We start from the raw sequence: 26,202 nt of genomic DNA on the forward strand, positions 1-26,202 counted from the left end.
AGCCACACGGCTTAGTGCAAGAATGAATGATTTGTTGAAGCAACAAAAGAAACTGACTTAGACTATCGCACTCAAAGGGGTGGTTCAAGAAACAGCAAACACCCTTTGAAAAAATGACAAGTGAAAAAACCAGAGGCTTGAAAGACACTGCCTGTATGGAAAAGAAAAATAAACAGCTGCTTGTGCAACTGTAAGCGGTATTGGACTGAAAGACTTTACCTTTGAAAAATGGAGTGATGCCAGCAGGGCAAACTAAATCAAGATCATGAGACACTGGAAGCAAGTTGGCGCCTGGCATTTGTGATCGCTTTGGTGAAAAAGAAAAGCATTGTGCGACCTGGGTACTTACTATATGGCTTTGTAAAAGCACAGATCAGTCTGAGGTACCATTGACCAACTATGATCGCATTGCACAAATGAGTTTGTGATTAGGCAGTTACACCCCGTATGGTTGAGTGTAAATAAGCCCCCAGAAACATGCAGAAGGGTGATAAATAATTGCAGTAGCAATGACAAAGTGTGTAGTTACCTGATGAGACTTTTTGAAGATGGGGGTGGTATTATGGGAAGGGGTGGATAACGCTGATATTGAAGTTTTGATGACATCCTAACATGAAGAATAATGATATTGAACTTTTGATGAAATCCTAACATTTCTGTTTGTATTTTGCCTAGGCAAATAACCAAGAAATAGATTGGGGGGTAGACGTGTGCAAATGCCGGGTGACACTGATCAAGGAAACAGACGCATTCTCAGAGAAAGCGAGCCACTGCGACATGCTATTTCAACTTTAAACGTGCCCTGCACCGCACTCAATGCTGCTGCAACCTGTGAAAAGTGTCCAACAGAGTAATAACTTTTGCTGAACTGGCACGGTGCAGACTTGGCTAATTATCAAATATTTGATGCTACACATTCAAATGATTCAGTTGCTGGAAATAACTTAATTGACATGACTTGCCCTTTCTTGTTTAAAGGACTATGGACAATGAATTGTGGACTGTAACATCAGGCACCACAAACAGCTGTGTGACACAGCAATTGAATGCTAACACATTGAAAAATGGTTTTTAAATGCACTGTTGAGATGAATCTGAAAAAACGAAATGGTTTTACTCTTCCAACTGAATTGCTTTAACCAGAGATGTTTTGTTTTTGAAAAAAAATATATACTCTACATTGCACGTAGGCAGGAAAATGATTTATGAATTGTTGGGGCAGCAGAATTATGCAAGCAGGAGCGTAATTTATTTTGAGATAAGATGAGTGCGCACATCAAAGTCACCTGTGCGTAGGTTAAGATTCTTAATTGAAGTAATGCTGCCAAGTGTGTGAGCTATAATTTGAAATGGTAATCTTTGAAACACTGGATACTTTTACAGCCAGCTTAAGGCAGGTAAATGAAACCATGACTGACTTGATGTTTGATTTTATGACACAGAGTGTGACACGGTTTTTGTTAAACCAACCAGTTTCATGTTTTTGTGGGGACAGCTGTCTCCAGCACACTAATGCAAAGAGTCACCTTTTGATTGTAGACATTTGGAATAATTCTTTGGAAAAGCGCTACAAATGAGTATCCACATGGAATTGCTAGTGTACTGGCCTGGCACATTGTCGGGCATCTTTTGTCACTGAATGGATACCATTTGTTTAATTTGTCTAATGTGATGTTTTTCTGACCAAGAACTGCAGCGAGTGTTCTCGCCAAGATTTTATGGACTATAACTTGACTAAATGAATTTTTTCCATGGTGTGATGAAACAGCCACTGCCGGATAGTAGTATGGTGTTTGTGGCTAAAGTTAATATTGTATATGGTAGATATCCCACTTGAAGAAGAGTATTCTCCAAGTCACAATTGCAGGCTGGTAATGCACACATCCATAATTACAGTGATACACTTAGACATAGATTTACCATGAGGCAATGTTTCCTTAGTACTACCAAGCTGCTACAAATGGAGTCCATTTCTATGGCCCATCACTAGAGTGCGCGTAGCTAGGGAGCTAGATTCATTAATTGCAGGAGCTTTATATGCTTGTGACATAGAAACTGTGCACTATAAGCTAGCCACTATGGGTTCTGATGCCAGCTCTGCTATAGAACTTCTGGCCTAGTGGGGCCCATTGATATGCCCAACACTGCTACAAGTATTGACAGCCAACTGAAGATGGCAGAATTTTAGGTATGAAGACATTTTTTCTGCAATAGGGCAGGTCAACAAGACTGCTAAATACACACAATGCATTGTATGGCAAACATTGTTAAATCAGCAGGTGTTGGCTTTTTACTGGGTGGGGGCAACCATCCTCCACACACTGGCACGCAGAGCTACAGTTACCAGCATACATATGGATTGAATTGCTTGCTTTTGATTTCATGAATAACACATGCCATGCTTGATGTAAATTAGTAGAATTGTTTTTATTTAGACAACCTGGTGCCCATGGGTTCACCTTGTTCACGAAATTAGATGGTTTCTGGTTGGGTTCCACCTACCTGGGGGAAGTGTCTAGTCACACAGCCCATAGTCACGCTTGAATGCCCTGGGATCAGGGGGAGGTAGGCCCTTAGAGTGAAAGGCTGCCAGGTTTTAGAATTGGTAACCATACATAAATGCAATAGTGCATTGTAGATTAGACTACACTGGATTGCCTTGACATTTTAACTGCATGCTGCTTTTTAACTGACAATCAGTTATACAAAATTGATTTAGGTATTTTTGTGTAGGCCATGTTTTGGCTAGAGTAAATGTCCATGTTCACTTGGTGTAGGTATTTTTGTGTAGGCCAGGTTTTGGCTAGAGTAAATGTCCATGTTCACTTTGTGTAGGCCAGGTTTTGGCAAGGGTATATGTCACTGTTCACTTTGTGTACATTTTTGTTTAGGTAGTGTTTTACCTTGCATGCCACGCTAACTAACCGCTAGAAGATAGTTTGCTTAAACCTCTTGCAAAGCCCCAAGGTCTTTATCACTGCACTAAATACTATATTGATAGGTATTAGTCAGCATTTGTCGCACAAACGTTGAATAGGGGTGGAATGTAGTGATACACGAAATTGCAACCTTGCCAATCAGGGCTTTAGATGACAGCATTAGCCGCTGAAAGCCAATAGTGTATTCAAAGTATGTGCTAAAAATGCTGACAGTAGTCTGTTGTAGCACTTCCATTATGCAGTAGTGAGCTACAAGGGATATGCAGGCCTAGTATGAAATAGGTCACATTATGCATTGTTGATAGACCGGCAGGGAGAGGGTCCCTAGCTCTGTAGCTAATAGGTTTTTGGAGTGTTTGGAACATCATGGCACCTATATAGCGCTTAGATAGCCAGTCTTAAGCGCTATAAACACTAAGCTATGAGTGCATGCCTTTTAGAGCTTGCAGATGGGGTTAATACATCCCTGCTTCCCTTAGAATATTCAGCCTCACTAACGGTAGCCCTGGCTCCAAGCTAATCTTGCTTTTCTCTGGGAAGGCACTGATAAGGACATTCCAGTGTTCGCGGAGAGGGCTCCAAGGGAGGGGGTAGGAGCGAGCAGGGAGCCTCTCAGAGAGAGTTGGGTTTTTTCCATGAACCAGCCTATATTTTTGCACAGGGAAAGTTCTGGAACTATGCGTCATGGTGACTGACAGCAAGAGATTATAAAATATCCATGCACACATGACTCGGGGGGAGATCGTCCTGTGGACTTGATTCGTGTACAGTCAAGTGCCCGGAATTGGCTCTCACGGTGTCCTCCAGCATTGTTTTTCTATGAAAAGCCCAGGTCTCCCAGTGCTGATTAAAGGGACGTAAGACTGTGTTTCTCTATGTTTCTCTATATTTCTCTATGTCTCTCTATGTTTATCTAAGTTCCATGTTTCACTATATTTTGCATTGTTCTAAGTTTATGCTTTGTAATATTCTTTAACTTGAATCCCAAATGTATATGAAATTCACTGCTTAGAATAAATATGCTAAAACTTTGAGGGTGTCATTTGTCACTAGCATGAGATCACTGCTCAGCACAATAGAACCTGTATTTTGGGCTGAATTGGGTATTTTTGCTCTCAAAGGGCTGGCCCCGAGGAAGATTTTGCCCATATCAAGACACTCACAAAGGAGGCAGACGAGGGCATTTATAAGACAATTACAGCACTAATAGAGAGGGGCATCCTAGTACCGTCAGAGTCCCCATGGAACACAGCAGGGTACCCACTGAGGGAGGCAAAGGGGGGGTCATGGTTTTTCATACAGGATTTAAGGCCTTTTAACCACATTGTAGAAGCAGAGTACCTTTTGTTCACAAATCCAGCTACAATATTGTGCAACATTCTCAAAGAAGCTGCCTGCTTCAGTGATTGACTTGAAGAATGAATTCTTCTCAGTGCCAGTACACCCAGACCCACAAGACTTGACTTCCTTTATGTATAGAAACAAAAGTGGAAACATACAAGACTTCCTCAATGGTACTACAAGTCACCATCTATCTTTAACAGAGTGATGTACACATGTTGACAGTGTTAGCTGACAAGGGATACGTGGTGGACACGGCCAAGTTACAGTACTGTCAGAAAGAGGTGCTATACATTGGACAGACAATATCCAAGAAAGGGCAGAGAGAATACACAAGACAGCCAAGCCCACGACAGTGAGAGAAATGCAACAGTTGTTAGGGCTGTGCAACTACTGCAGAGCATGGGTCTTTGATTACAGTACATACACAAAGCCTCTGTTGGGTGTTCTCAAGGAAGCACAGAAAGGAAACAAAACACTGACATGGACTACCGAAATGACTGATGCATTTGGCATGCTGAAAGAGGAAATATGCACAGCACCAGTGCTAGGGATCCCAGACTAATAAAAGGAATTTTTCCTGTTCTCACACACTGACAGTGTAGTCATGAAGGCAGTACTGACAAAGAAAACAAGTGTGGGACACAAGCCAATTGCATACTACAGTGGGAAACTTGACCCAGTAATGAGAGGACATTATCAGTGTGAACAAGATTTGGCAGCTGCCGGATTTGCAGTAGAGAAGTCAGCAGCAATCACCATGGGGTGCACTACCACTCTGTACGTGGAGCATGGATTTTTCACGATACTGCAGAAGCCAAAAAGCACCTTCACTACATAAAGAGCATCAGGGTACGAAGTAATCCTGTCAAATGCTTCACTGAAGATAGTGAGGTGTAGACTTGTGAACCCTGCAGTTTTTCTAGCAGATGCCCTACAAGAGAGTGACTATGTACACGACTGCACAGAAAACAGACAGGCATTCAGTGACACCCGCATGGTCATTGAGAATGCACTTGAGGGGGGGAGACGTGTTGTACATTGACATGTTTTCAACGATTGACCAGATTTATGGTGTCAGACAAACAGGAACTGCAGTAGTGAGACTGTAACAAGATGGGACGAGCAAGGTAGAAGCCAGTGCGCGACTATCATCCCATTATTCAGCAGAAGCAGCAGACCTAGTGACCCTAATATTAGCATTGGAATACAGCAGAGACAAGGAAGTGACAGTATACTCTGACTCAATTTATGTGACATCAAGAGTACACTCAGTGCTGGCACGGTGGATCCGAAGGGCAGATAGGTCACCAGTACAGCATGCACTTTTGTTGGGCAAACTGATTGAAGTAATTGAATATTCAGCATGGATAGCCATAGTGAAGTGCCAAGCACACACTAAAGGGGAAGATCCTATTTCAAGGAGGAATGAAGTAGCAGTCTTTGAAGCAAAATGTGCAGCGTATTTTGGGGAGCTACTAGAAATGGAGAGAGCATCCAATACCCGAGAGTGCACCACGAACATGGTATTTAAGGAAGGGTACAATGTATTGCCGGAAGCACATATTATGGAATTGCAAGGAACTGCTCCCAGGGAAGAGAAGGAGTTTTGGACAAAAAGAGGATGTACAGTGTCTTCGACAGATGCCCTATGGCGGCAGAATAACACAGGGAAAGTGCTTATGCCACTAGCATTACTGAACACCGCTCTAGCACAATTACACTACCCGACACACACGGGGAAAGAGGTCATTGCTGCCCGCATGGAGAAACATAGTTCTGTCCTAATTTGGCAGAACACGTGGCTGAATTTGTTAGTAATTGTTTGACGTGTAAGCAGTGTACAGCAGGACATACCTTGAGAGTTGTGAGAGGAGCCATACCTCGATCAGCAGGTCCATTCCAGCATTTACAGGTCACCTATGTTGACATGATCCAAGTGTTCCAAGGGTACCGCTACATGATAGTGGTTGTGTGCCCATTCTCCAGGTGGATAGAGGCCAGTCTCTGTTCACATGCTGACGCCCTCAGGGCAGCCACATTTTCCCTATATGGGGCATGTGTGAGGTCCTGCGGCCTGACAATGGCCCTCACTTCGCCAATGAAATGTTCCTACACATCACCACGTTGTTGGGCATTCAACACAAGTTCGCCTGTGCATACCACCCACAAGCAAATGGGGTATGTGAATGTCTGATCGTTCTCCTGAAGGAGGCCATAGCCAAACCAGAGCAGAACACAAAGAAAAATGGGCTGCACTGCTTGCCTCTCTCCATGTTTGCATTGCGCAATAAGCCTGGGTCCTGGCCACCATTTAACGACCCATGAGGTGGTGACAGGATGACGAATGCATATCCCACTGGCTCATCCCACAAGGGCACTGAATGTTTGTGAGAATAGTGCAGATGTGTTAGGGCAGGAAATGCATGACTACATGACTTCCGTGATTGCCAGTGCCACTTTTATATCTCGCCAGATACCGCGACAACGGGTGGCCCAGAAGACAGCAGAGAGAGAGATTGTGACAACATGCCTAAAGACTTCAGACTTAAAAACCAGTGAATGTATGTGATATCGTACGGTTGAGGAACATTGTAAGGTGCTGGAATGCGCCATGGTTCACCGGACCTCACATTGTAGAAAAGGTGGCAGTCCGTGCTGTTAAGCTTGAGGGGAAGCAAGTCTGGAACCACCTCTCTGACATCATGCCCTACAAAGCAGCAGCCTCACCTGGCAACGTGATCGATAGGGCCAACGTTCAACAGCTGGTAGAGCTACAAGCGAACTTTGAACTTTCACGACAGAGTGGTGGACACCCAATGCTTACTCATTCACACCCAGCAGAGATAGGGACCAGACTTCTTGTAGATATAGAGTGAGGGACACTTTCTGTTGGTTATTTTACTCTCTACACACCTTCGACGAGTAAGCTGCTGTAACTCTTGATCATTGGTCATGTTGCCCGCTGCCCAACACCCAGATACCTTCTCAAACCAATTTATCCACACTGTGAGAAGACCCAGTAGATTCAGAGAATGAGCCACCAGAGTATATTACCTTGCATTTATAGAGTATTTGGCCCGAACCTACCCACAGCTTTAGTACTGCAATCCCCCTATCCTCACCTCACTGGCAGACCCGTCAGTAAGAAAAGTGTGGGAAGAAGTGTTTGCATTTGCTGTAAGTGATTATTTGGTACGCAAGGCTTAAGAGTCACTTACAATACTAAAACAATAATGCATTTCATCGCCCATTTCAGGCAGGCAACTATATCTTCAGGATGCAAGAGGTTCAGCAGCTCAGGTACAAAATGAGTGAAATAATAAAGAACATTGCTATTTTGTTGTTTATTGTTATTCCTAGCGGTATTGTGGTGTTTATATTTTGGAGGCTCTCCTTCGTTGCTAGTGTTACCGCTATCCCCTCTACTAACATTCCCCCGACCCAAGCAGGTGGAAGACCAATGCAGGTGGACAGGAGAATGCTGCTGATTCGGTAAGGAGAGGTGAGCGCAGTGTTAACACAGACATGAAAGGGGTGGACATGTATTTCACTGATACTTTTCGAGTGTCTAATAACATATGCTACAAACACATGACAAAAGTAGGCAAGGAAACCACCGGGGAGAGCTGCTATGTCTGCTCATTAATCCCCTATGCCATGAGTGCCTCCAGAACGTTCATAGCAGCTGAAATACCAGCAGCAAGAGCACAATGCTTGATGTATCTCTCAATGGTGACTACTCGAGGAAGGTTCAAGGGGAAGACAGCAACATTGAGATGGATGTCCAGAGCAACGTTCCCATATGAAGACAATTACATCAAGACATTAGACATGATGAACAATTATTGGCAGTTAGATGAAGCAATACAGTACATTACAGATGGACCCGAGAAGAGAGATACAAAGACTATCACCCTGAAGGAATTGTTGTGTCCATGGACAGAGTGAAGGAAATAAGAGGAGAGCCTGGATGCTGGGAGAGACCATAGATACTTGTGTATGGCCAAGTGTACACAGAAGATGGATGTAAGAGTGGGGAGCAAAGCGCTCACTCTAGCACAATCCCCTGTGAACAAGGTACAGGAAAAAAATGACAAGTGTCTGAAGGAACGGGAAGCAATCGCATAAGTAACTGACCTTGGTGGAGAATTAAGTGGTACCAATGCCAATAATACCACTGAAGGCACCAGCACTGTGTTACTAGAATAACAGTGAAGTAGAATTTGGCGAGAATGTTGAATGCAGGAGCGAAGAGAAGCATGCAGCAATGAAGATGGGCACAACAGTACTAATGGACCACTAATGGAACTAGTGCGGATCGAGGGCATACGAGAAGCTGCCACCTAACTGGGGAGGAATTTGCTTGTTGGTACACATCAACATGTCTTTGTTGGTTGTGCCACAGAAAGATGTGAAGCTTGATACATTTCCGAAAATGGGCACCAACAAAAGGAAGAAGAGGTCACTGAAGGAGGAACAAACAGACAAGAAGGAGAAGCCAGCTGAATTGAGCAGAGTAAATAGAGATGGAAATTACTTCTCAGAAGCATCAGAAACAGCACTAGATGAAGTGCCAGCAGGACACAGATGTTCTTTGCATCAATAATACCATCCGTACAGATGCACACAAATGCAAAATGGTTACAGATTACCTATTGGGAGCTGATGGTGACAACGAATTACACAGTAAATGGGTTCAATACGATAATAGAAGAGCTCTGAGCAGTAGGGTTGGTGGCACTCCAGAATAGGTACATTGTGGATCTGCTCACAGCAATGGAAGGAGGAGTTTGCACAACAATTGGGAGTTTCTGTTGCACGGTTATTCCTGCCAATGACTAGGACAATGGTACGCTGTCAGAAGCAGTATCCCAACTATCCCAGATGCATGCCAAAATGGAACAAAAAGCAAAAGGGACTGGAAAGGACCAAAGCTGGATAACATACATATGGTCATGGATGCCATCATGGCTGTTGGATGGACTAAAGGTGATAATGGAAGCACTGGTACTGGTAGCAGTGTCAATGTGCGGGATAAAAATCTGCATCACCTAGTGCAAGAAGACGGCGGAGGAAGCCATGGGATGCAGGTCCTCATTCATGTGAACATAGGAGGAGCAAGGGACGAGATTGTGGCAGAAAGAGACAAGCTGGGAATGAGAATAGCGACATGCAAGTTGTTCCCGCTTGGAGCGATGAAGTTGGACAACCCATACGATGCAAAGTATTATGAAGGAAAATGGGTGTGGTGCAACCCTGAAGGAGTGTGCTGTTATATAAACTGGTCATTTGATGATCATACGAATTGTTACAGACACCTTGGAGGAATAACAAACCTATGGCAACCAAGAGCGAAAGGATTGTCATATAAGGATGTGGTCGACAGGTCGACCAGGGGGGGGCTGAAGAGGGACTCAGGATCTTGCCACCACCCCCCTTCCACCAAGATCGTGAAAAGGCGAAAGGCCAGAAATTACCGCAACCACCCATTCTATTTCTGACGAATCAGAAATGCACCAATGATCAACAAATACACAGCAAGTTACCCTCTCAGCCAGCCATACAGACCAGGTGTTGTACAAATCTATCCATGTGTGGATGAAGTGCTGAAGACTATGGTCAGAAAAACCTATATGTACGACATAGACTAAACACCAAGAAGCCATGGTGCTGACGTCACTAGAGACACCACGACATAGCAGCGTTAGACATGAAGCACACTTGCAAGCCGCACTGCCGACACAAACACACACTTGAATACATGTGTACAGTTCTATAGATAGAGGACAAATACATATACATACTGTCAGTGCTTTTATTATTTTATCATTAGCCAAATGCAGTAACGCAGCAACAAAACGCAGCAGCCAAATTGGTACTTGCCCTCGGCCCAAGAGACCATATCTCCCCAGCCATTAAGACTCTGCACTGGCTTCCAGTAGCCTGAAGGGTGACTTTCAAAACCCTATGCATCTCCCATCGAGCACTGCATAAAACAGGACCTCAATATCTTCAAGACAAGCTAAAACCCTATCACCCCCCACGCATCCTAAGATCAAGCTCAGCCGGCCTCCTAGTTAAACCGAAGACAAACTCAGTCAGGTTAGGCAGATCATCATTCTCAGCCTTGGCCCCCACACTATGGAACTCACTCCCACCCCACATCCGCCTAACTGAGGATTTAATGTCTTTCCGCAAACTGCGGAAAACCTGGCTCTTCCCCTAAAACCATCCCGTACCAAACTAACCCAAACAGACTAACAGCATCTCAATAACACCAATCCAACAAACTACCTGATGTGAGAAATGGACAGCTAATAACCCCTAACATAAACTGCAATGACAACCAGAATTAAATGAGTAAAGTAGATCAAAGCAGTGAAATGGTAAATAAGAGTAAATCATACGGAAACAGTAAAGAGATTTAAACTCCTGAAATGGACATAATACATGTGGAGTGAACAAAGTGAATGACGTGGATGAAATAGTTAGAATGGATGAAGCGTGTTGAACAGATAAATGCGCTGAGTGGAAGAATGCATGAGTGGAAGAACAGATGACTATATAGTTGGAATGAGTGTATAAATCGAGTGAGTATGTAGATCGGATGAGTGTATAGAGCGGATGAGTGTATAGAGAGCACGAGTGCGTAAATACAGAGAAGCGAGTACAACGCAGGAGTGGGTAAAACAGTTGAGTGTGTAAAGCAGATGAGTATGCTGAGCGCATTGAGTATATAGAGCACATGAGTGTAGTTAACGGATGAATACGGAAGTGCGGAGAGTGTGTAGATCGCTGGAGCAGATGAATGTGCAGACCTGGCAAATGTATAGAGCGGATGAGTATACAGAGCGGATGAGTGTATAGAGCGGATGAGTGGATAGAGCGGATGAGTGGATCGAGCAGACGAGTGGATCGAGCGGACGATTAGATCAAGTGGATAGAGCGGACGAGTGTTGTGAGCGGACGAGTGTATGGAATGGGACAAGTGTATAGAACGGACGGGTGTATAGAGCGGAAGGGTGTATAGAGCAGATGGGTGTACAGAGCCGGTGGAGTGTATAGAACAGATGAGTGTAGAGATAAATATACAGAACAGGATATTGCTGTTGAATGCGTGGAAAACACGAGTCCATAAAGTGGATGAGTGCATGGAGTGGATGAGCGCGGGGAGCAGATGCATAGATGCATAGAGCGGATGAGTGCGGAGAGCGGGTGAGTGCGGAGAGCAGATGAGTATGGGGAGCGGATGAGTATGGGGAACGGATGAGTGTGTAGAGCAGATGAGTGTGGAGAGCGGATGAGTGTGGAGAGTGGATCTGCGCGGGGAGCTGTTGAGTTCTGGGAGCGGGTGAATGCGGGGAGCAGGTGATTGCGTAGGGTGGGTGAATGCGTAGAGCAGATAAATGTGTAATGCACGCGAGGGGTTAAAGCAGACAAACGCCTAGAGCGGATAAGTTACACAGACCGGGTGAGTGAGTAGAACGGATAAGCATGTAGAACGGATGAGTGCGGAATGCATGCAGAGTGTGAGGAACGGACAGATGAGCGGAGCGTGATGGATGAGCTGAGCGGAAGAATGTTTAGAGTGGAGGACTGCATAGAACAGACTAGTGGGTAGGGCCTGCAAATATATAGAACAGACGAGTGCATATGAGCGAATGAGTGCATATGAAAAAAGGGGTACATAGAGGGGATGAGTGTGTAGAAGGGATGAGTGCATAGAGGGGACAAGCGCGTAGAGGAGAAGAGTGCATAGAGAAGAAGAGTGCGTAGAGGATGCGAGTGCGTAGAGGGGACGAGTGCGTAGACGGGATGAGTGCATAGAGTGGATGAGTGCATGGAGGGGATGAGTGCGTAGTACGTGTGAGGGCATAAAGCGAAGGAGTGCCTGGAGCGATGGAGTGCCTGGAGCGATGGAGTGCCTGGAGCGAAGGAGTGCCTAGAGTGAACGGACGTGTTGCATAGAGCGGATGAGTACGTAGAGCTGCTGAATGCGTAGAGCATGGTGCAGACAGGAGTGCGTGCGTGGGGCTGACAGGAGTCCATGTGTGGGCCAGACTGGAGCGCGCCGGGCGGACTGGAGCGCACAGGGCGGACTGTAGCGCACAGGGCGGACTGGAATGTGGAGAACTGACTGGAGTGCATGGAGTGGATAGGAATGCATGGAACGGACGGGAGCACATAGAATTGTGTGACGTACATAGTATGGTTTGGAATGCTGAGAACGTTCGAAAGACCATATAACCCACCATATCTCACCACCACGCTTACTCTCTCCTTTACACCACCAATCAACTAGAACACAGAGATAATATGACACCATTCGGTATAACTGATCTCATACCAACATCCGCTGCACACTCCACATCATTCTAAATAAACACTGCTGGTTACACCCCCCCCAGCCAGGCGTTCTCCTCAGGCCTAACACAGCCACATCCGGTTTGGATAAATCCTGCCAGAACGAACACCCTCCTGATCTCTCAACCACCACACCTACCGCTAAGAAGCAGCTATTACACGAATACCGCACCATCTGCACACATACCCGGTGCTCACACGCATCTTTGACTCTCTCTACTCCCTCTACTGATCTGAACTTCGGTTGCCAATGGCGTTCAACCTACCAGCGCCTTCAGACCATACCAATGGTATATAAGACACTATATAAATGCAAAATAACATAACATAACCGTAAGCCACAAGAGATCCTGAGCACCAGCTTGCAGATGCTTAAATGCGAATAACTCAATCAAACTGCAGGAGCACCCATAGGACCTGACAGAGCCACGTGTGACTAACCTATGGAGAATATAGTTCCGTAGACATACAGGAGTAAATATGGAACCTGAGCAAACCATGAATAGCTAACTCATAGAGAATGTAGTGTAGCATGGACAATGTAGAAACCGCATTATAAGGTTTAGGAAAATTACTGCACGTCTCAAATTATCGAGCTGAGCTGATTCAGGATGCACAAGGAGCCAGGTGTGTGAGACAAGGCCCACAGCCAAGGACAAGAGATATGAAGACATTCCAATCCGCAGGCGACAAAGGGACCAGCTGCAGAAAAAGGAAATAAATCCTCATAATTCAGAGCTGCAGAGCTCAATTTTGTGGTCTCTGGACACATGATGCAGCTGAAACAGACAATGGACAGTGATCGGTGGTGAAAAACGGGAGCCGATCCCAGGCCTTCAGAGGCAGGCAGGAAGAAATGTGCAACAAAGTCTTGTGACGCGCGGGACATGGTCTCATAGGCAAAGGTTGTACACACAAGTTACAATTCAGACACACAGTTGTTCACATCACCTTCAAAAGGTGCAGAGTGAGTTGAGAACCGCTTCAGGTCCCAGACCTTGGGACGTCAGCTCTAGCCAATTACAGTTTAGTACACTAGGGGTGCGTAGCAATTGGCAAGAACCAATGGTAAGTCCACTACTCTGAAATATTGTATTAGTTAGTAAAATGGGGATGGGACAGGCCAGCTACCTGACATTTGTGAACCAGTAGAATAACACATATAGGTGCCCATATAGGTTAAGATGTTCCTGACGGGCAATCCCACTCCACGATAGGTTTTTGGAGAAATGCCCAAGTGATGACAGAGAAGTGATGTGTTTCCAAGACAAAACTGGCCTGCGCACCATTTACTATGTGACTTGCTGGAATTTTTTTTGAGTTCTTGTATCGATCCCTGTTGGCTTTGGCTGTAATAAACCGCAGTTTGAACTTGTAGTCTTACTGAGTCCTCTGCTTATTCTGGGGCGGGAGTTAGGCTCTCTGGGTCTGTGGACCCCCAGAATCACTCTGGCATACCTGGGAGTCCGTCCCTAACGCAGTGATTGGTGCAGACTAAATCTACCTTAATGAACCAATCCTGGGTCCCCACCAACAATCTTCTGTTATGCGTGAGGTCGTAACCAGAGTGCTTTGCAACAGGAAAGGTAAGGGGTGACAACATGTACTACTAAGTCCTACCCATCTTCTTGTCTGTTGTGGATCAAAGTGTCTCTGCTTAATTGAGCTCTCTGTGGCTCCTGATCAAACCTCAGGACTCCCTTGATGTTTGTGGCGAGAACAGACTTTCTGTCTCCATCAAATCACATACCTCTTCCCTCTGAATGGTGGTCCCCCTGCAGTGGTTATCTGTAAACAGTTGTCCCAGACATGACATTAACTGCCCTTCATACAGAGGGGTGGGAGCTAGCTTCAAGTTGACACATTGCATATTATAGAAGTTTTGGTTTCCTGTCCCCTCTTGTCAGTTCTGCGATCAGGCCTCTCGCAGGCTCATTTATTTATTTAATGTAATTGTTTTTTATAACACACTTAATACCTGAGTTTGGTTTCTAAGCGCTGATTCGAACCTCTGTAGCATCTTGCCCCTGTTCTATCCTCAACTGACATCAGTATGCGTAGCCACCAGCAGACCTTTGACAATAGAGAGGGTGGATCCATGGAGCATTTGATATTGTATTTTACTTGAATTTTATAGAGCGCTGTTCATTGCATCAGGCAGTACATAAAATTACACATGATAAAACTTAACAACCATTAACCAAAGTGAAGTCAGTAGGACTTAAGTGAGTCCCAGAACAAAGAAAGGACTTTGAACGTAGAGAAAGAGGAATATTTAATAAGGCTGGCCATGGCAGTAGGAAGGTGTTGCCTTCCCCCTTCCTGAGATGCTTTGATGCACCCGTGGCTGCCACATTCCAGCTGAACATGACAGGGGGACTGCACCTGTAGGCTGTGTCCACCAAGAGTATGCGTGACTATGTGTTTGTTGTGCGGCGAGCATAAGAAAATGTGTGCAGTTTAGCCCCACACATTTTCCGAGGTTGATCTCCCATCATTCAATTTCGTTAAAAAATATCAACAAAGCCCAGGCGTGCGGACACCCGCCGTGTGGATGGTCGAATTCCTCCCACATTGGTATCAGGGGGTTAACAAGAAATGAGTTCAATTGAAGTTAATGAAGACTACAACTCCCAAAATACACTTCACATCAAATGAAAGCTTGGTGGCACAGGGCTGAGGTTGGGTGGTCGGGAAGATCATGCTTGGAGGCCAATGAGTGACGGATACGAGGTCACTCTCAAGCTACAACCCAACCCTTTCCTTGTGTTCACCTCGCTATTCTGTGTCTGCCAAAGCTGTGGACCCCAGCCCGAGTTGTGACACAACTGCCCTGAGCTCTCAAAGTTCCCCCCACCAAAACGTAAGAAATCCGCTCAGTCCCGATTTTCCTTCATCCTTCTCGGATTTGTTGTTCTAAACTTAAAATGGAAAAGCCAAATGTAGAAGCCCCAATTTTGTAAGAGAAACTCGGGACTGGATGACGTCCTCGCGTGTGGAACAGGGAAACTTCAGAGCTTCGGTTCTCCAACCTGTTCTCTTGATTTGGAATTGTGGGACCTGTAGTCCGGAATTCAAAACAGAGACGCGGTAAATTCAAACCCCCGAATGCAAACTACTAAACAAGACTGGGTAACGTACGCATCATGCAGGCGATTTGCCTCTTTCTGTGTCTCTTTATTTTAGTATGCCTTTCTGTGCAAGGCTTTCAAACAGGAACCACAACAGAACACTAAGCACACTTTCGACATGAAACATTTTAAAATGCTAATTTTTAAATTATTTAATTTGGACTAGAAATTAAGGAATCGAAATTGGAAAAAAAAAGCTATGGGGGTGCGGTCATTATGAAAAGCTGCATGGATTTGACACCGAGTAATCGTCGTGCACCTGGGTAGTGCACTTTTTCCAGGTACTTTTAGGATTGTGATGTAGATCCCTCCCCGCCTAGGACGGGAGGTCGTGCCCAGACCTTCCCCCACCTTGTACTGCCACCTCAGAAAGAGTTTCGGGTTTGTCCCTGGCCGCCCATCCCCCACGGTGGATGCGCGCCACCTGCGAAGAGCCGCGGTGACGTCACTGGGGGGGGCTGCCATATAAACCCTCGAGGCGGGTTGAGAAAATATTCTTTCTCGGGCTGTAATTTCAGAACTTGTGTGGGCGGCAATTTCAGAACTTGTGTGGGCGGCTGCAGGTAAACTCGCGCTAAATCGGGCGAGGGTGAGGAGAAGGTGTTTGTGTTGTCTCCTCTAGCGCCTGTGTGTGTGTGTAGAGTGTTTTAGTTGCTTGTGTGGGCTGAGGGGTTGGGCTTGCTTTCAAAGACACCTGTTAAGCTATGTTTTGGGTAGCCTGGGGCCTCTTCTTAAAGAGGCGTGGGGTTCTAACGTTAAAAGGCGCCGGCTACTTCAAGCTTGCTGGGTGATGGAGGTGTGGCTGCGTGCCTGTTGTGTAGTTACTTATTAACGTCTAGGCGTGGTACTACTTGTGCATACGCGAGGCTGGCAGTTTGCCTCAGTAAAAAGGCAGTCGGGGTGGATGTTTGGGGGCTGCCACGAATCCTCCATTTCGTGATGGCCGCGCCTCTACACCTGCGCGGTGCCAGGGAGCGTGCGCTGCCTTTACGCGGCTCCCTCGGCCGGTCTTAGTCGATGTACTTCTGGCTGACGCTCTGTTATCCGCTTCCAGGCGCGGACCTTGTTTATCCCCCTTTTGGCCGCCCTCCCAGGTGAGGGTCGGGAACGGATCCTCCGGAGTTTCTGTGAGGTGATGGCGAGGCTAGGAATGCGAGCCGGATAAGGACCCCGAAACCAGTGTGTTGCTAGGGCAGCGGTGGAGGGCATGCGATGCCTTCCCTTGGGGATGGGTAGGAGTAGGCGTGGGGGGAAGGCAGAAGAAACACACACACATGCGGGGTGGGTGGAGATGAGGCCCTGGAAATCATTTTGAAAGTGGCACCATGATGGCACTCTCAGTCTCCATTTTTTTTATTTTTATGAAACACCCCCCTTTCATCGTTTGTTTGACACGCCCCTTATTCCTGAAACCCAGGAGTCCGTAAACCATTACAGCCCCCTGTACAATGCTCGAACACTTCTTATCTGGGCAAGACCTCTGTGTATTGCTGTATTGCGCTTTTTCGCAGAAGCATCTTCTGAATCGGGTGCGTTGCACTATATCATGCTTATATGATGCAAGTGTTTACTGTGGAGGATACATGGGGGAGGGGGGTGGGGGCGGGGGGGAGTTGCTGATGGCGCTTTCCCAGGGAGCTGAGAGGCCATTAGCCCTCTCTGGACCAGCCTAATAACCGGAAGCGCACTAGTGCCCGGGGTGACCGTAGCCCGTTGCGGCCTCTTGCTGACACTTCGCAGTGGGCATGAGGCACAATTGGGAGGTTCCGATGTCTCCTGTCTCTAGCGGCACGTCAGTTAAACTTTGGGGAAATCGTGTAAACTTTTGCTTATTCTCTGGTAATAGTGGATACTGGGCTCTGCAGGGATGAGTACCTAGGGGGAAGGGTGAACTCTCTAGACACATGCCATTTCGGCCACATTTTATTCCACCACACAACATAAACCAACACCGAACATGTGACATTCCCCCTAAAACATGAAATAACGCGATTCCATCTTTATGCTAGCAAGTGGACCAGGCGAGCCATGGTTCTGGCCTGCAGGGGTGGTCCCGAGGCCCTGTCCCCTCCCCATCATGCCTATTTTGGGAGGCAATACCAAGAGATGCCCCCCTCCAGTGGCACTACACCCCCTCTGGGAACAGGATAGCCCACACACCCGGGTCTGTTACATCTCACGTTTTAGTTGAAGCTTTGGGATTTTTTTTTCACCCACCCCCGCAGGGGGTACACCATTGGGCCGCTTGTTGGCATATAACGAGTTATGTTTGTGTCCTTTTGTATTCTAGTCTTCAGTGGCCTAGAGACAGTCTTTGCCCATTTGCACCTGAAATGCATATTCCCATTTAACTGGAGAACCCTGACTACCCCACACAAAATCCGATATTGTGGTGTGTCTTGGTTACCCCTGACAAAGTCCCCGCCATTGCCAGAGAGGGATCGCCATAGGCTTGATCCTAAGTGCAAAGTTCAGCTGCCCCACCAGGCTCTGCAGCATCATTTAGCCAGCAAGTAGCCATTGCCCCCCCTAAAGATGTCTACTTTTACTCAACAGTGACATTCACCCTTTATTTATTTTTAAATCTCGATCCCTCAAAAAGCATGGACATGGTCAGGACCTCCATCTTTCCTGCAGTGAGTGGCACCCCCAGTACATCTGTCACCATCTCGAATGCTAAGTGCCCTTGCTCACTGCTCTGTGCCCAGTCTACCCATATCTACGAAATCATTTAGAGGGTGGAGAACTTTGTCCAAGTAATCTCCCCCTCCTGAAACGCCAACAAATCCCTACTTCCTGTGCAGCCAATGTATGTGGCTTGTGTTTTTGCCCAGGTATGAGCATTCTCACACCCCCCCCCCTCCCTCCATGTGGGTACCCGTTTGCCCAAGCCAATAAGTCTGCCTGCACGGGTGAGGGGGGCGGGGGGGACCCCCACCCAGGACTCGCCGGGAATCCTGGCACTGTTTGCGCTCTTTGCTGCGTTGGACCCTTGTGTCCCCAACATCTTGCTGAATGAGACCACCTGCTTGACTTTATAGATTGGGTGTGTAAAATGCCCAACACATGCCCCTGTGCCAACCCCTTGCCTGATGATGGGGCGTGCTACTGTGCAGCTGACTCGCACGTCCATTGCCCTCATCCCCCTGAGCAGCAATATAGCCGCAAATATTGCAAAACCCCTTGCCCAATTAGCCAAGGATCTTTCTTCTTCGCCCCCCCCTCCTTGGATCTTTCTACCCTCCTATAATCTAGCAGGGAAAACATGCTGCCATTCTTTTCTTTCTGTAACTTTTACTTAGTGTCTTGTGACGCATGCCACGTGGCCATACCCAATGTTGTTGCCTGTACTGGGGTTGAGGCTAACCCCGTCTGCTCCCTGATACACTGACAGTTGTGCCCACAGACTGTCCACCAGTAACACTCCCCGTCACGGGCGGGTTCATAATTGATATTGTTTCTGACCTATAGGGGCCCTTGCTCCCCCAGCAGGACCCGCTTCAGTGCCATTGCATCCACACTACCTGGGGTTGCCCCACTGGGCCCCCCCATAAGTCACCCTGAACTGGGGGGCAAGCCCACAGCACCTCTCCCAAGGCACCCTGATGAAAACCAGCCCTGAATCTGCTGGGGGACTCCTTGGAACTCCACCCCCTCCTGAGGGATCGGGTAGCGAGCGCTCCAACACCCTTACCAGTTTTTATTCCCCTCCTGCCCATCCTGTAATGGTTGTGGTACCCCCACCATGTCTGGTGAAACTATGGCTGACTGAGCCCTGCCTGCTGGCACCTGTGGCGCACCTATGTTGCCAGGCTCCAGTGGTCACCATTCCCCCTGACACAAGGCCCATCTGACAAGGGTGTGGGGGTGGTTATCACTACAATCTCTTCTTGCCCCCTTTTCCTCTGGGGGAAAGGAAGCACTGGGTGCTACTTTCTTTATTATGGTATCTGAGCGTGGACCTAGCTTCTCAAAGCAATGGGGTGCTTTAGAGGTATACACCAATACAGATGCGTAACATGAGCGATTTTTAGTAACAGAATAGATGTACAGCTGTAACAGGTGGCATGGAGAGTAGAGGGTGGTATCTAGCGAGTTGGGTGCTGTGATGGGTATTGAAAAGTAAAGACTCCTTGAAAAGGTGTGTTCTTTTCTGAATTGTAAGAGCGGGGGTGCAAGTCTGATGCAGAGGTTACATAGTCTTTGGGCCTAGAGAGGCTTGGTTTCTGTGGTGCGTGCAGAGTTTCTCTGAAGTATCTGGGTGAAATGAAATGAGGGCAACTGCCTTGTAGATGATGCAGGACTCCTTTGGTCACAGGCTGGGGTGATCAGGTCGTATCTGCATATGTGTTGCTGGGGGGGGGGCTATAGCCCCTGATAGAATATCCAGAACTACAACCAAACGGCTGGCCAGCCCCCAGTCCTGACAGTTCCGACATCTGCATAGCCCCGGGTCGTCCAGACCTAGCGACACCCTGTCTACATAGATCCTGATGAGGTGTGGTCATGTGTAGGACACTTCTTGGGAGGATGACTGGAGGCCTTCAAGGAGTGCTGTGCCCCCATGCAGGTGTGATGGGATCAGTGCTTGAACAGTGGATCTAAAGTTGTTCGGAGGGAGGAAGGGCTTGCCACTTAGCAGGGGGGAGTGCTGATACCAAGGGTGGGTTCCACACCATATCGATGTGGAACCCAAGGGTCTTGGTTCTGGGGGTGAGCTTGTGTGTGAAGCCCTCAGATTTTGAGGTTGATAGCCAGGTCTGGGTGTTTGGTGTTGAGGAGCAGGAATTCTTCCTCCTGGCTTTGTAGGAGGCATTCCCCCTCATTCTCTATTGCCCCTTGATCTGGTGGGGTGCTTTTGGATAAGGATCGCATCCTGCCCCTGCAACAAGGCAATAACTGTCTATCCGAGACATGGTTCCATGCTGTGGCAGAACCCTCCCTCCTACTGGCAGTACCTGAGTCGTATACCGGCGTGAGAGCAGATGGAACAACTTTGAGTCGGTATTGCTTGCATTGTGACGACTATCAACTTCACCCATCGTTAAGTCCTGTGAATTATATCAAACTAACTACAACCAAGTCAAGTACACTACTATCCATTTAATTTACAGACCTCCAGGTCCCATTTGGCTCCCACAAGGAGGACATCATGACCATACTTTCGGTCAACGCCAAACCCACCTCGCAAATATTGCTAGGTGATTTTAACTTTGGCTACCTTGACTCCAACATGCCAAGACACTGATACTTTAACTGACTGGGTATCGCGCAAGGAGTCAACCAACCTACCCATGAGAAAGGCAGAACCTTAGATTGGGTGGCAGACTTCACCTGTGAAACCTCTATCACATCGATCGAACCTCAGACTTGGGCAGACCACTTTCTAATATCTTTCACTATCCCTGCCAAGCGAGTAATGTCCAAGACTAACCTCATAGCTCCGCCTCTCCTCACTAGGGACAAACGTAACATAACAGATGGCTTCTACCCCTTTTTCTTCCTGCCCTGAACTCTTGGTACGAGGCATCCGACCCAGCTGAGCTAGTAGGCCTATATAATTCCACAAGCATTTGCCCCCTTTAAAATGCGCAAAAGCAAACCAAAATCCCACCTAACTCTTGGTTCACCCCCAGCTAAACCTTTCAGGCAGAGAAAACTAAGTCTTACAGAAAAATAAGCCATCCAAAGAACACAATTTGACTGATCTCCACAAAATACAGCGCTGAAATCCTACAAACTAAATGCGAAACACATGACAGGAATAATAAAGCCAGCTCCAGTTCTTTCTGAGGAGTATGGGGTACTAACATCCAAAATGCTCCGTCCAACAAAATTGCCACCCTCCAAAATAAAATGGGAGAAAAAAGGCTTAACCTCACTAAACTAGATACTAGACCCCAAGAACGCCCCCTTCATCTTCCCCAGTAATTTAAATCCTCATGTCACCACCATAGAGGTTGAAAAGATTATCGCATCACTCAAGCCATCAAAATGCCAAGGTGACACTTGCCCAGCCCAAATAATCAAGGAAGCCGCCAGAGACCTGGCGCCATCAGAGCTAATAAATGCCTCATTTCACACTTGCCTGAAGGATGCGTCGGTTCTTCTTTTTACTAAAAGCATCATTGGACCGAACCATTCCAACTGGCCCATCCCCACGGTACCGTTCCTTCTCAAAATAGATAAAGCTGCATACGTACAGATCCAGTTGTACCTCAAGACAATCTGGTTTCAGACCACTTCATGGCACATAACTCTTGGACTTGAAAATGCAAACTGACCAACTCAAAGATAATTGGGGGGGGGGGGGGGGAATGTGGCGTGGCCGCTTTCGATTTGGTGGACCATCAAGTCCCTTGTGAACACCTCCTCCACTGCTAACTTCTCCCAAGAAGCCTCTGACTGGGTTTCTCCCTCAGCTGCTGCTGATCCAACCTCCATTACATGCGGAGTACCGCAGGGCTCATGTCACCCACCATGTATAATATATTTACAAAGCCTTTGTTTGACCTGGATCATCGGTGTCATCTACATGAATTATGCAGACACCCAGATGGTCCTATCTCTCTAGCGACTATGTTGCGGACCTAGCCTTGGTCAACAATTTTTCCTATCATTCAGGCATGGATGGCAGCCCATGGCCTGTGCCTGAATGGTGATAAAACTGAGATCCTGATCCTAGGAGCCCCGGTTCACCTCATCAACCTTGATAGTATCGTCGTCAAAGTTGCTAAAGAAACCAAAACGTTGCGATTCTACTTGGGACTCAATTTTGAATATGGCTAGGCAACGCCACAGCTTCTGCAACTGCGTATGATTACAAAAAAAATGTACGCCCATGCATGCAAACCTTTATGTACTACAAGTTGCATCACACTAGTGAGAGCTTTTAGCCACTTGATTATTGCAACGCCCTCTATGCAGGAGCCAGCAAACATGTCACGAATAAACTCCAAATATTACAAAATGATGCTTAGGTCAACATTAAGCATTCCCACATTTCTGAGGCCAGAAGAAAGCACAAATGGATAGGTCCAATTAGACATTTGTGGGTGATTGAGACCAACGATGCAGCCCCGCAGTACCTAACAGAGAATCATCAAATAAATGCCAACACACCCTACAAGGACAGTGAACTCCTGCTGCATTGCAGCTCCCAGGTGCTGCCTGAAAAGGGCAGGTGGCCAGAGTTTCCATGTTCAGGCTGCCCACCACTTCACCTGTGAACCGGCCAAACCTTCATATATTTTAGGAAAACCACTAAACTGGCTAGTTATGAATGACATCTAACTCTGCCTAGTCTTTTATGACTTTATGCCTGTCTTTACCCCTGACTTTTGGCAATGTACCTGTTGCCCGTTTTGTATGTGATACCTGCTGTATTGCTACACTATGTTTTGTAATGTTTATGTAACTGTAACCTTCATTTTGTGCAGATACCTACGGGTTTGGTGCGCTTTAAAATTTAATAAACTACTTTTAACTTGGTGTCCATAGTGAGCTCTAACTGTATTTATATTCCCCTAGAGATTGAGTATTGCAGTAACTTATTTTATCAATATTCCTACTTCTCTGGGTAGCTGTTGCTTGCCACTATATTACTGCTTTATAGGCAACTTCTCTTCCCTTTGCGCACTTTATTCCTAATCTAGTAAGCAGATATGGAGCAGAGGCGTGCTGCTGCATCTTGCTGCTGCATCTGAAGGCCCGGCAAATGTGTTGTGTACTTCCTCGCAGGTTGCCTGGAAACCAACTGTGGGGCTGAGTAATGTTGCCAACTTGGTGAATTTCTCGCTATGTTTAGCGAGAAATCACCCCCCCCCCCCCCCCCCCCGCAACCCTCCATTGACTTTCTACTGTAAAAGCGGCTGGCAAGAAATCTAGCTACTCTCTTCCATTGGTTTGGAAACCCAGTAGAAAAAAGTGGCTAGATTTCTCACTAGCTGTGCGGCTAGTATTGTTTCTGAATAAATGCACTCTCAATTGCACAACTTGCATCACATTTCATCAAACTCACACTTGCAAGACATATGCAACTGTGGGCCACTTTTTAATTGACAATTTTATGCCCCAGTCCAACGGTGACACTGACTTAGAGGGGGTTCTGCAGACCAGAAGCAGCTAAGTGAGGTGCTTTGGCCGAGCAGTGCATTGTGTCAGTACTGGAACAGTTAAATTTAGGGTGCTTTGAGTTCCCATAGCATTCAAACCTGTACGGCTATTAGGGCTCAGATCTGTTTCTGGTTGGAAAACTGACAAGGGCCCTGCAGCTGAATTTGTCTTTACCTTTTTCCTGCAATTCATAAAGAAGCAAAATATAGTTATATTTCTGATGGGTATTTACTTCTGGCTGTGACAGATTGACATGCATACTGTGCTGCACTTATGCGTTATTGTCTGTAGGTCATCAGACCACACTGCATGTGCACTGCATAGGCAGCTAGCTGGGTGAAAAATTGAATGAGGCTATAACAACCGTGCCCTCTGCAATTGCCCATCATGCGCATGGCCAACTATGTAAATTAAGGGATGACCTCATTTAGGACAGCCAATAGCTACTTTCCTTACTGAGGATTTGGCAACACTAGGGCTCAGTCTGTAAATCGAGCGACGGGCCCCTCTCTGCATGCGTCCCACAATCTTGTTTGCAAACAATCACATTTCGCCAGCCCTCCCCGGTCACTGTACCTTGCTGCATGCCTTGACCATGCTGTGACAGGACCCCACGACTCTTGTCTCCAAACAACTCCCTCCTCGTAGGACAGCAGGAAGTCTCCAAAGCAAAAGCAGTGGTTGGGGCTCAGGCCATGCGGTAGGATTGCGCCAGCAATGATCCAGGATAAGGAAGGTGTGTGCTCTCGTCGCGTACTGGCCCCTTCATATATGTACCAAAATTAACCTCCAACTGACAATGAGTCTGGCAACCCTGCAGTGGTGTGGGGAGAGGGGGGGGGTCTTTCAGTGTCCTCGTGAAACAGAGGTGGCTGGAAGTTTAACCCCTGACAAACCTTCATGCATATTGTGTTAGCACAATTCTACACACATACTGGAACCGCAGAAGTGCAGTTAACAAAACTACGATTTGGAGTGGGTCTCAATGGTTTGGTATCTAGGCCCAATGGATGGGCATTGCTATCACTAATGGCAACTAGCAATCATTCATGTCTTGCTTAATCCTGTTGACTAGTGGGGTTGATTTTGAAACTAACAGTGGTGCATTTTTTTTTTTCTTTCTTTGCAGGTACTTCATTTGTCCATCTGAACAAAAATGGCATCTACTGGGCTCCAGATCCTTGGTGTGGCACTAGCTCTGATTGGCTGGGTTGGCACCATCATCACCTGCGCCCTGCCCATGTGGAGGGTGACCGCATTCATCGGCAACAGCATCGTGACGGCGCAGGTCATCTGGGAGGGCCTGTGGATGAACTGCATCGTGCAGAGCACGGGCCAGATGCAGTGCAAGATCTACGACTCCATGCTGGCGCTGCCCCAGGACCTGCAGGCGGCGCGCGCCCTCTGCGTCATCGCCATCTTGGTCGGCGTCCTGGCGCTCTTCACCAGCATCATCGGTGCCAAGTGCACCAACTGCGTGGAGGAGGAGAACACCAAGGCCAAGATCAGCGTGGTGTCCGGCATCATCTTCGTCATCGCCGGCGTCCTCTTGCTCATCCCCGTCTGCTGGTCCGCCAACTCCGTCATTCGGGACTTCTACAACCCGCTGGTGACCGCCTCCCAGAAGCGGGAGCTGGGCGCATCACTCTATATTGGCTGGGCCTCGGCTGCGCTGCTTCTGCTTGGCGGCGCCCTGCTCTGCTGCTCCTGCCCTAAGAGAGAGGAGCCCTTCTCTGCCCGCTACACAGCTGCCACCTCCCAACCCAGGAGTGACTATCCTAGCAAGAACTATGTGTAGGGCCCAAGTTGCCAGAATTGACTGTAGAGCCACTTTATCCCCGGGCTGTGCACTCCTGACTTCTGCCCCTCATTGGGGGGGTGATGGGCGATATTTCTATTTGTACAGTTATATTGTGGGCTTGTGCAGCAGCAGTCATTTTTGATCTGCATGTCCTGGCTTGCACCGCGTTGAATAATGTATTATAATTTTTTTTTTTTAACCTGACCAATAAAGTAAATTATTTTAGCCAGATGGTGTCCTTAGTTTGGTATTTGGTACGAATGGATAATGGTTAGGAGTGTCTGCGTAGTGGTTATTGAATGCCCTCCTGCATGAATTGTCAGGGCCTGTTGACCTGTGACCGGAGGAGTAACTACAAGTGGCTACATTTGGGGCAGTTGCTTTGGGGAAATTTGTCGACTGGGCAAAAGTTGCTATTTGGTTTCACCCATACGTGCCCCATCTTATTATTTTTTTTTTTGTGTTTAATACAGACGCTGCTTCATGAACCCATAACCATGGTATTTAA

General features: G+C 47.0%; 1 protein-coding gene across 1 annotated transcript; it reads left to right on the forward strand.

The window, feature by feature from the left end:
• Positions 1–16,234: 16,234 nt before the first annotated feature.
• Positions 16,235–25,922, forward strand: LOC138579598 (claudin-4-like). The gene is made up of 2 exons (XM_069649864.1): positions 16,235–16,341; positions 25,023–25,922. Exon 2 carries the CDS (start codon positions 25,050–25,052, stop codon positions 25,689–25,691), a length of 642 nt encoding a protein of 213 aa, XP_069505965.1. The 5' UTR covers positions 16,235–16,341; positions 25,023–25,049; the 3' UTR covers positions 25,692–25,922.
• The last annotated feature ends 280 nt before the right edge of the window (positions 25,923–26,202 follow it).

Source organism: Ambystoma mexicanum, chromosome 3p (assembly GCF_040938575.1).
Source record: "Ambystoma mexicanum isolate Mex_15411 chromosome 3p, UKY_AmexF1_1, whole genome shotgun sequence".
Classification (NCBI taxonomy): Eukaryota; Metazoa; Chordata; class Amphibia; order Caudata; family Ambystomatidae; genus Ambystoma; species Ambystoma mexicanum.